The sequence below is a fragment of the Callithrix jacchus genome, chromosome 21 (genome assembly GCF_049354715.1).
Source record: "Callithrix jacchus isolate 240 chromosome 21, calJac240_pri, whole genome shotgun sequence".
In the NCBI taxonomy this organism is placed as follows: Eukaryota; Metazoa; Chordata; class Mammalia; order Primates; family Cebidae; genus Callithrix; species Callithrix jacchus.
Genome location: NC_133522.1, coordinates 40,841,092 through 40,853,194, shown reverse-complemented (window position 1 = coordinate 40,853,194; position 12,103 = coordinate 40,841,092). Strand labels below are relative to the sequence as shown.

Genomic DNA, 12,103 nt, shown 5'->3' with positions numbered 1-12,103 from the left:
TAGCATCAAAAAAGTGCCAAAGTAAAAACTAAGGCTGCAGCTAGGAGAATGCCCACTGAGAAAGCCGTGGCTGGGTTTGTGTAGAGGTGGGATTTTGGGGTCACTCTGCTCCATGCCCTCTAGGCCTCTCCCACCAGAGGTCTGGCTCAGGGACAGCACTAGGCACAGAGGGCTGGGGGCCTGCAGAGATGGATGGGGTAGGCGCCAGAGGAAGCCCAGGCTGCAAACTGGCATGCCACACCCCTGCTGTAGAGCAGATCTCCATCTGAGCTGGGCTCAGGAGCATCGTATTCTCCAATATCGGCAACTCATAGGTTAGAGGGTTCATCATTTTGTAGCTCTGCAGCCCAAATATAGAGTTGCTTCTTTTTCTTCCTTGTCTGCTGACACCCTGAGGTGTTACAAGGACCTTGGCAAAATCTCAGCCATGTTACTTAATGTGATCTTCCCCAGAGACAGCTCTTACTGTATCTGTTTAGCCAGAGAGATCACTGGTGCCTCTCTGGGAAATCCCATCGGCCCCTCGTCAGCACAGTGGAGACTGGCTAGAAAGCACAGCCTTCCATGGCCAGCCTGGACTGCAGGTTGGCGCTGATGGTCTTCCAACCCAGGCTTTCCAAGCATAGACCATCAAGCGTGCACAATCCTCTTGATATCAGGTGCCACCTCAATGGAATGTTCTTCAGAAAATTCTGTTTCTTTAGCTGTGTGCAGTCCTGGGAGGTGCTATGCCTCTTTGGCTTGAAGCTTCCCAGCTCCCACCTGAGGTGTCAGTGATTTCTTTTACTGGAGTGAGTATCCTCGTTCTCCACCAAGGGTCCAGTCCCAGGATGGAGGCTGCCCAAGATAACCCAGCCCTCAACACAGTATTTCTGGCTCTTCTTTTTCGAGGAATGAAGGAGGAGGGCAAAGGTGCCAGAGGAGTAGAAGGGAGCAGAAAGTCATCTTTACCCTCCATACTTTGAGAGCTGTGTTGGAGAAGAAGGAAATGGAGGAAGGGAAGGGAATTAATAGGGTGGCTGTGGAAGAATCTGAACATCCATGATATGCTGGTGTTGCAGGAATTTACCCAACCTGTTGGTAGAGTTCCTTTAGGCCTGGAAAGTTGTATATGGGGGGCAGAGGTGCAGAAAGTGGGGAGTATAGAAGATCCTTATGGAAAAGATGTCTGCAACAGATGTTTCTTTAACAAAGTACAGAGAAAGAATCTGTCTGCAAGGGAGGAGGCAGCAGAAACCAGACGGTGCCTTCTGTTCCCTCTGAACTGCAGTCCCTCCAGCTGTGTGCATGGAAGGGTACTCTCCCTCTGCCTAAGGGACACAATGCCAACTGAGAATGAGATGTGTTCTAAAAATACCCATCTTTTCTGGAAGCTAGTGACCTATCTTTGAACCCTCCCTCCAAAAGAACCCTGCCTAAATGCAGAGCCTTTCCAGATGCATCTCAGACTCCTCTGGCTGAGGGGAGCAGCCTCATGGTGCGGGATGAACTGTTTCCCCTGGGAACCGTCTGACGGTGCTAATGAGGAACTGCACTTTGCATTTATAGAACACCTTTCATCTGTGGATCTCAAAGCTGCCCCACAAACATTAATTAATTCTCACACCTGTGAGGCAGGTGAGTCTGGTTACCCCCATTTTTAGAGGTGAGGAAACAGAGGTTTGAAAAGAAAAGGACTCCAGGGTGAACCAGCAGGGTTGGGGGCGGCCTGATGTGAGAAACCAGCATTCTTGATTCACAGGGCCCTGACCACAAAGCCACAAAGCTTCCCCGGCTGGGTGAGGAATATGTGTCCCGGAAGCAGGGAGTGGTAGAAAGGCAGCCACAGGTCTCCCTTCTTCCCTCCTGCAGGCAGCCTGCCACCTCCCAGGCTGGCAGGTCAGCAGTGAGGATGGGATCCCTCAAAACCTGAAGGCCTTTAAAATACAGCATACCCAGGCAGGGTTCTGTCCTGGCTTGGTCTGACCGCCTCCCTTCAAAGTAATTGCTTGAACAATAACACATCTGAGCTGCACATGACTAACCAAGATGTCTGCAGCCAGCCAGAGATGAACATTTGGCAAATCCTGGAGCTGTTTCACAACCTCCCTTTTTTCCAGGATCCAGAGCTGGTGCTGACTGACTCCCGTTATCATGGGATTTCAATGATATAGCAACAGTGTGCTGAGCCAGTGTCTGCTACCTGGGGGTACCTGTAGTAGGAACAGGTGATACTCTTCTTACTTGCACTGGTGCTGCAGAGGCTAGAGGAAACACTGCTTCTCAAAGACAGTGTAACTTTCAGGGAGATGTCCCTTTCAGAGCAAAGAGTCACTCACCCCCAGGGACTCTATGCCCCTGACATCACAAGCCTCTTAAAGGTGTGATGCTGAGAAGCATCTGGGTGCACGCCCTTTGTCTGCAAGGGAGCCTAGTCCCTTCTTCCAAGGGATCCCAGACGGTGAGATGCAAACCACCACTGGGGCTCGCCCTAACACATCACCCTGGAAACTGACTCACATCTCTGAGTCCTGAGTCACATCCTGTTGTCTGTTCTGAGGTTTCCAAGAGGGCATTACACCAGCTCCCCATGACTGAGGTGAACTTGGAAGGAACCCTGGAAACGTCCCTACCTTCTTCTAAGCTGAAGGATGGAAAAAAAAATCCTCCAGGGAAATAACCAGGGCTGTCCCTAGGGTTTATATGTTCACCAAGCTGGTTTGGCTTTTTCAAAAATAGATGGTAGAACCCTGTGGCCTCTGTAACTTTTATTTTTAAATAGCTCTGAGAGATGACTCAAAGACCTGGCGTTTTAAAGATGTCAGCCATATAATCAAGGAAGGGACTTTCTAACTATAACCTTCTCCAGGCCGAGGATGAAGGAGAGTGCCACCACTCAAGGGGTGCTGTTGGAAACCCAGCTTCTGAGGGTGGGTGTTTAAAGGACCCTAGTGTGGATAGTCAGAGGAGGGCCAAGAAGGGTCTCTATCCATCTTCTCCAGGTGCCTTTGGGGAACATGAGGACAAAGAGGGACATTTTGAACTTTTCAAAGAACAAGATTTTTGGTTTCATTGATTTTTTTCTATTTCTTTCCTATATCTAATTTTACTGGTTCCCCATCTAATTTTTATTTCTTCTCTTCTGCTTGCTTGAGGTCCATATTGTTTTCTTCTCCAGTCTCCTGAGGTAGAAGCTTCAATGATTGATTCTGGATCTTTCTTTTCTAATATATGTATTCATTGCTATAAATTTCCCTCTAAGCACTGTTCTTTCTGCATCCAAAAGTTGTAATAAGTTGTATTTTCATTTACTTCAAAATACTTTTCTCTTAAGACTTCTTTTTTGACCCATGTCTAATTTAGAAGTATGTTGTTTAATCTCCAAATATTTGGGGATTTTTCAGTTATCTTTTCTATTACTGGCTTTTTAGATTAAATCCATGTGGTCTGAGAAAATACTTTGTATGGTTTCCACTTTTAATGGTATTAAAGTGTGTTTTGTGGCCCAGAATATGGCCTATCTTGGTGAATGTTCCATGTGAGCTGAAGAATGTGTATTCTGCTGCAGCTAGAGTATTTTGTAAATGTTAATTAGATCAAGTTGACTGATGGTGCCGTTTAGGTCAACTGTGTCCTAATTTTCTGCCTGCTTGATGTATCAATTACTAAAAGATGGTTGTTAAAATCTCCAATTTTAATAGCATATTTACCTATTTCACTTTGTAGTTCTATCCGTTTTTGCCTTGTGTTTTTTGACACTCAGTTTTTAGGTGGATATATATTAAAGATGAAGTCTTCTTAGAGAATTCACCCACAACATCAAATGTAATTCCTTTCTTTATCCCTGAAAATCATCCCTCCTCTGAAGTCAGCTTTGTATAAAATTAATATAGCTGTACTGGCTTTCTTTCAATCAGTGTTAGTGTGGTGTATCTTTTCCCATTCCTTTACTTTTAACCTCTATGAGTCTTTTTATTTAAAGTGGGTCCCTTGTAGACAATGTGTAGTTGGGTCTTGTTTTTAATTCACACTGACAATCTCTGTCTTTAAATTGGTGCATTTAGAGTATCCATATTTAACCTAATTAATATAACTGTAGTACCAATCATATTTATAACTTTTATATTTGTTGTACCTGATTCTTCCCCCACACCTTTTTCTGCCTTTATAGGTTTAATTGAACATCTTATATGATTCCATTTTATCTCCTCTGTTAGCATGTTAATTATTTTTTTTTAATAGTTTTAGTGATTGCCCTAGAGTTTGGAAAGTACATGTATAACTAATCTACATCTAGATCAAATAACACTGCACCACTTCTTCCTTCCTGACTATGCCTTTCACTTATCCACATGCTACTCGCCCAATACTTTGTTACTATTATCGTTATAAACAGTTGTCTTTCAGATCAGTTAAGAAAAATAAGACTTTATTTTACCTAAATATAGTCTTTTTCTAATGCTCTTCCTCTTTAGTGCACTTCTTTTCAACATTTCTCAGAGGGCAGGTCAGTTGGCAATTAATTATTCCAGTTTTGTTTGTCAAAAAGTATCCTTATTTCTTTGAATATGAAGGATAATTTTGCAGGATGTAGAATTATAGGTTGGTGGCTTTTTTTGTTGCAACACTTTATTTATTCTACCTCCTTTTTGTTTGCATGGTTTCTGAAGGGAAAGATGGTGTAATTCTTATCCTTGTTCCTCTGTGGGTAGGGTGTTGGCTTTTTCCCCCTCTCTGACTTCTTCTAAGATTTTCTCTTCTCTTTGGCTTTCTGCAGTTTAGATATGTTATGCCTGGGTGTAGATTTGGTATTTATCATGCTTGGTATTCTCTGAGCTTTCTGGATCTGTGGTTTGGTATCTGTCATTAATTCTGGAAAATCTGTAGCCATCAATATTTCAAATATTTCTTCCACTCTGTTTTCTTTTTCTTCTCCGTCTGGTATTCCAATTACATGTTACGCCTTTTGAAACTGTCTTACAGTTCTTGGATATTCTTTCTTTTTCCTCTTTATCTTTTTGTTTGGTATGTTTCTGTATCTTCAAGTACATTAATTCTTCGGTCATGTCCTGTCTATTAAGTAAGCCATTCCTCATTTCTGTTAGGGTGTTTTTAGTTTTTAGAATTTCCTTTTGAGTATTAAGAGTTTCCATCTCCCTGCCTATATTACCCATCTGTTCTTGCATGTTGTCTTCTTTTTCCACTCAAGCCCTTATCATTTTAATCATCATTAAACTCCATTTGGTAATTCCAAAATCTGTGTCACATCTGAGTCTGGTTTGGATGCTTGCTTTGTCTGTGTTTTTTCTTGCCTTTCTTATAGTTTTTTACTGAAAGCTGTACATGATTTATCAGGTAATAGGAACTGAAGCAAACAGGCCTTTAGTGTGAGTTATTATTTTCATGTCGCTAAGAGTTGGGCTGTAGTTTGCAAAAGGTTTAATGTTTGCAGAAGGTACCAGAGATTTCAAATTCCTCTAGTGTCCTTGTTTTTGTCCCTCATGTCATCTGTGAGCTTCTCTATGAACTCCCCTTAAATAGTCAATATGTTGAAGCTCTTTCAGCCATAATCCATTATAACATACTGAATCCTGTGAGAGTCTGGTGGAGTTCCTGAATGAAAAGCCCACAACAGTGCACTTCCTCCTAAAACTGTAGCCCCCAGGAGTGTCTTATTCTCACACCAGTCTCTACTTACCCTCTAGCAGTTTGTCAAAATCACCATTAAGTGTTCCTATCAGTTTATGAATTCAGAACTTCTGCTCCCAGCAAGCAGACCTCACTGTGATTCTCGGTATTGGCCTGTGTCTCAAAATTTTGGGGTGGCAGTTTGCCCTGCAACTTCAGCTTTCCGGGGGACTTAAGAAAAGTCATGGATTTTTAGTTTGTTCAGCATTTTTTCTTATAAAAACAAGAGTGATGACTCTCAAGCTCTTTACATTTTGGAACTGAAACTGGAATCAGCAGGACATTTTGACATGAATTATTTAGTAGGGTCATTGTTGACTCTAGAGACATTTTAATATTGCTGCATCAAAAGATAAAAGCACTCTCCTTTCTTCTCATGTGATATATGCCATGTACACCCCTGAGCTCACCACTAACCTCAACTCTACCTTATCCCTAACTTCCCATTTCAAATGGAAGGGAATAGGGATCAAGAATGTAGAAAGGGGCCCTGTTTTACCCATTATTTGATTATTAAAAAGCTGAAAATAACCCATCACAAAATGGTCTCAGTAAAGTGGCTGCATTCAACATCATTTAGCCTGGAAAACCAGTATGCACAGAGGCTCAAATTTAAATTTTTGAATCCAGTACTTTTTAATGGAAACATGAATTGGTTGAGATACTGAATTCCTGCCTTCTCCAACCCAATCCCAACTTTCCAATTTCCTTGCCCCTTTACCATTTAATCTCCTGAGACCAGCTCCTCTCTAGCCTGAAGAGTGTGTCTGCTAAGACTCTTGCCGTGAACAAACACTATTATTTGAGCCTTATCCTGGAGCAAATGTGTGTGGTCTTACCAGTGAACATCAGATAGGTCCCGTGGCATGGATTTCTCTCCCTTTTTAGTAATATAATCATAAACGTTATTCAGACTTATTGAGCATTTACTATGGCCAGAAATTGTGATACTTGCTTTCCATATAGCTTATCTCACTTTTTCCTATTACCCTTTGAAGTCAGAATTATAACTATCATTCAGAGAAAATCAGTGACCTGGCTAAGGTCATCCAGTTGGTTTATGGTGAAGGCAGGATGCAAACTGATATCTATCTGTGATTTAAGTTCGGTGCTTTCCCTAGTCTCCTCCTCTCAGAGGCAGAACATAAGCATGTAATAAATACCAACAGGGTTCTTGTTTCTACCTTGGGAACAGCTGTTTGCAAGTCCAAATTAGGCAGCTAATCTAGCAGTTAGCCCAGATACAGCCCTTAGGCGCCCCAGTAGCTGTAACTCCTAGAAGGCAGGAACTTTCCATGCACTAGTGAGTCCCCAGGACAGTTGCCCTAGTGAAGAAAAAATGTTTGCTGGAAATATGAGTGAATGAAAAAGTAACTTCATGAACATATGAATGAATAAATGAATGAATGAAGCAACACCCAGTCTGATGGTTAATGCAATAGGAAGATGCCTTTCCAAGCATCGCAAGGTCCTGAGATCCTCACTGACTCTAAGTGCCAGTGGGGCAGGGACCATATTGGTCTTATTCATCAACATCACTCTGCTGCCAGGTAAATTAGCACATTCCTGGCACACAGTAAATGATCAGTAAGCTTTTGTTCTTTGTCGGATTGACTTATCAGAGGCAACTCTTTCAAGAACAAGTAGCCCTGTGCTCTGGAGAATGACTGACAGTGGTTCTCTTCTTCAGCCTGTGGCCTTTCCTGGATAACGCCCATCTTACCGCCCTCTACTTCCTCCTCCCAGAATACACATATTTATTATTGCAGGCACCACTCTTCACCCCATATCTGATTCTTCCCTCACTCTGCTTAATGTACAAGTAAAGCAAAGAAGTATTGTGTCGGACCTATTGGAATTGGAATCCTGCTCTGTCACCATTGGAAAGGATATAGGGATCATCTCCCTTCAGAAGTGAGAATAAGAAAGTGTAAGTGAGTAATCCAAGGTCACTCAGTTGCTCACCACACAGACCCAGAGCCTACCTCTCCTGCCTATTAATCCAGTGCTCAAGTGGCCCATGAGTTCAAGTTGGCCTCATCAGACCAAAGACGACAATGAATAGTAAACTGAGAATGCACCACATTATCAGGCCTTTTTGTTTTTGTTTTCTATTAATAAGACATGTAGAAGAGGAAACAACTAAAACCCCAACATGAGAGGCTCAGCATCCCCACCTTCTGGCCCACGGCTGGCAATGGACCCAAGCACTGTGGTCACATGAAAGAAAACTGATGGGGGTGGGTGGGCTTCGGGGTGTTTACTGCCAATCCCCCACCCACTCCAACACCTGAAAAGCTAAGTTATGGTGTGAAGTCAGAAAATGTGGAATCTGCAAGCCTGTCGTTAGAAAAAAAAAGAAAACTCACAGAACTGGGACTTCAATCATAAAGATCACTTTACCAAAGCATATTTTTTAAAGGCTGTGAAATATTATGCAACGTTTGCATGGTTTAATTATGAGTTTAGAAAAGCCTAGCACAACTTTTTCAGTACAGTAAAACATGACAGAGCATGAATCATGGCATAATACTTTATGCTTAGTGTGGCTTTAGACATGAGGTTAGAGGTGTGAGGCTGTCTGCCCAATAAGGCACGAATTAGTGCACCGCAATTCACACCCTGGGGGGGCTTTATGACAATTCTAAAACCTCTTTTGTTTACTTTTTAAATGATTAAATTATTGGAGTACTATATAATCATTTAGTAAACGTGTGTGTGTAGAACATACACGTCTTATAGAAAGTATCAATTTCTTTTTTACTTGGAGCAAAATACTTAGAGTAGCATGGGACTGTTGAACAGTGTGCTATTTCTGTTTGCCTTTAGTTATTGGAAACACTGTTAGCTGTAAGGTCACACAGGAGCTTCAGCCAAGGTTGAACATTTATTTTCTGCTGAGTTTGAAATGGACCAGCTCTTTTGTTCTTACCGCCTCTTTACATCCTCTAAAATTTAGAATACAATGAAGACCTTTCTTTAATATTGGATTTCAAAGATTCTAAGTTAAAACATTTGCCCAGGAACTACCTGGTTTTTTAAACTTAAAAAATCAGTTATTTTCATGCACAAACAGAAAAGAAAGAAATGAATCAGTATGAGGGAGGGAGGGAGGCTGTCAACAGAAATACTGGGGAGGAAGACTTGGTCTCCAAATGTCTGATTCTGTTATCCACTGTGGCAGCTTCAAAGACATACACAGAAAGGCAAACTTGAACTGCTGGAAATGAAAAGCCCCTGGAGAAAGCAGATCTGAATATTTTATAATGAGTAGGAATGGCTCATTTCTTTATGTCATGACCGATACAAAACTTATACCCTGCATTTTCCTAAAGAAGTCGGCTCTTCCTACACCACTACTTGCAGGATCATGAAGCTCTGGTAAAGACCCGTGGGAGTTATGGTAGTTCACAGTTATCTTTGTCCACAAGAAGGTGGGACATAGAGAGAAAATTAATGTTTAACTCCAAAGAAATGTAAAATTGTCTTCTAGTGGGACGCCGTCCAATTTAAATTTCCTAACACATTTGCCTAAGAATAGAGCTGGTTTTCCTTTTCATCTGCAAACAGTATGATGCTTTTGAAAATTAAGACTCCTTTGGATGCTGGAGTCAAATTTAGAAAATCCATTTTGTCTAAATCTTTTGAAGTCAGACTTTCGTCTCCTCTCTATCCCAGGCCTCTTCTAATGGCAATCTATAAAATATCTGCTCAAAACCTGACTTTTAAAAGTTGCAAACTTGAAGTCCTGAAAGGTCCAGAAGGCCTGGGTTGACAGGGCCAGTTCCACTGCTGGGTTTGCGGACTAGTCATTAGACCTCATTGCCAGTTTTCCAGCCAGACTTTCTTTCCTGACATCCTTGGGAGAGAATTCATCTAAATATAAAACACTTACCAGCCCATGGAATTCTTATACCAAAGGTATAAAAAAAAAGTCCAAAAACTCTACATTCTTACTGAATACAGAGAGGTGATCTCCTAAGTTTATAAAATGTTTCTGATGATGATAATTGTAATTATTGGTAAAGCTGAAGTCGTCTCAGCAGTCTTATGATACTTGAAGTTGTCAAGAGCTGCAGTTCAACAGTCTGGACATTAGTATTTCTACCTTGAAAGTGTGATCCAGTTCTCTCATCATTGTTAGCATGATTAAATAAAACCTTTGGTAGGAGTGGTTATCAGGTGACAGTCTCCAAGGATTCAGTCTCTTTTGTGGGGAGATCATCCAACAGAGGCAGATACTTGGACTTGAGTAGGCTTATTAAGCCCTGGTACATAGGCCACATACATGCGTATGACATATTTAAACAAAGGCTACTCATTTCTTATTAAAAGACGTTTTGTTTTTTAAATCCCACCCCACTTAACGTATAACTGGCCTTTCTGATTCTCTTCAGACACAAGGCAGATCCAGCCATCCCCACCGTGGTCCTACGATCAGTCCTACCAGTACCTGGGATCCATTGCCTCTCCTTCTGTGCACCCAGCAACGCCCATCTCACCTGGACGTGCCAGCGGCATGACAACCCTATCTGCAGAACTTTCCAGTCGACTCTCAAGTAAGCCACTTGAAAACACACTCTTTGCAGCTGAGCTGGGGTGGAAGGTCCAGGAGACTAGAGGTGCAGGAAGGGGTTGGCAGACATTATTAAATGAGTAAAATATGGTTTAAAGAAGGTGACCTATCTCTACTCTTGAGTCCCATGCTCATGCACTGATTTTCTTGCACACTTAGAGGCAGAGATTGTGGATGTGAAGGCAGAAGTGGCTGAGAGCAGCAGATTCCTTAGACATTCTAAAGTTGTTCACATCTGGCAAAAAAGGAAGGTGACTGAAGGGTTAAGAACAATATAAAAAGCCAAAGCAGTCACCTTTTAGGACTCATTCTTCCAGCCGAACTCTGGACTGCTGGGACTGGTCCATGTGGTGCTGGTAAATCTTCACAGATCACATAGACAGCAGACGGGGGTACATGTAGAATGAGAAGTAAGCACAGCCACCCCTCGGTATCCATGGAGGACTGGTCCCAGGATCCCACTCCTGCCATGGGTACCAAAATCCATGGATGTTTAAGTGCCTCATTTAAAATGGTATATAATATTTATATGTAACTTCTATACATCCTCCCATCTATTTAAATCATCTCTAGATTCCTTGTAATACCAAATATAATGTAAATGCTATGTAAACACTTGTTATACTGTATTGTTTAGGGAATAATGACAAGGAAAAAAAAGTCTGTATATGTCTAATACAGACACACCCATCCTTTTTTTAAATAATGTTTTTGATCTATAATTGGTTGAAGAGATACAGAACCCACGGATACAGAGAACCAACTGTATACTCCAAATGAGACATTTCCCTTCCAACTAAGTGCTGTTCATACAGAGGCTAGAGGAACAGCGTGAAAAGCTCAGGTGTCATGGTTAAGCATAATTGTTGTTAATACGAGCTCATTAAGTATTAGTCATTTAACCTATGGGCCCTTTGGGCTTGGCACTCACCTTTGCTCGTGGGCAGGGAAATCAGAGTTACAGAGAAAAATTCCTTTGTTGAAGGCAAAAGAAGAAACTTAGTGTTTGGGGCTTTGAAATCGGAGCCGCATCAAACTGTGAAAATACTTCAGAGAACCTCCGTGTTATGACGCCTGCAAACACACTTGCATGTGTGTTGTGGGGAGGGGGCGAGTCCTGCTTTTCAGCTCTTGGGATCAGATTATAGCAGATTAGGGGGCAGGCACTGGGGCAGTGGAGTCATGTCTGCCATTTTAAATGTTGTGTAATACCGTGTTTTCCAGACAGTTGTGATTACTTCAGGTTTCACCAGATGCCTTAGCTGCTTCTTAGAGCTTCATAGAATGCCTTCCCAGAGATTCACAACAGCAGTAATGTTGACATTTGGGGCCAAATAATTCTTTGGGGAGTCTGTCCTGTGCACTGGAGAATATTTAGCAGCATCCTTGGCCTCTGGATGCCAGTAGCATCCCCCTCACCCCAGTTAGGACAATGCAAAATGTCTCCAGAATTTCCCAATGTCCCAGGGGGAAAAACTGGCCCGGGTGAGAACCACTGCCTTCCAGTATTCTTGAGTGCTATAGTCAAATAGGAAAGCCAACTTAGGTGCTCCGTTTTCACATGCCTTTTGGCCATTAATGCCAATATTTTCATGGTGCATGCTGGTCTAAAGCGCTGGGAGAGTAGCACAGGTGTCATGGCATCTTGTTCAGCTTGCGGTTTCTAGAAGCTTATTCCTCAAGAACAAAGGCACTTGTCAGCTTTTACTGATTCTTCTCAGTGGCACCCCTCTTCCCACTGGCTAGGGTATTCACCTGAAATGATGCCTGTTCTCCTTGGAAATGTTCCTGCTATGGGTCTATCCTTTGGAATTTATTACATAAGTCTTTTGACTTGGTCATCACCCAAGATCAGCACGT

The 12,103-nt window shown here is 42.1% G+C and overlaps 1 protein-coding gene across 2 annotated transcripts in view; it reads left to right on the top strand.

Moving 5' to 3' along the window:
* Positions 1-12,103, top strand: part of RUNX1 (RUNX family transcription factor 1) — a 260,816-nt gene that overhangs the window by 239,190 nt on the left and 9,523 nt on the right. For both annotated transcript variants that reach the window (XM_008986640.5, XM_008986637.5), the window contains one exon: positions 10,065-10,226. In XM_008986640.5, coding sequence (XP_008984888.1) covers positions 10,065-10,226 — 162 coding nt within the window. The remainder of the gene's footprint in view (positions 1-10,064; positions 10,227-12,103) is intronic.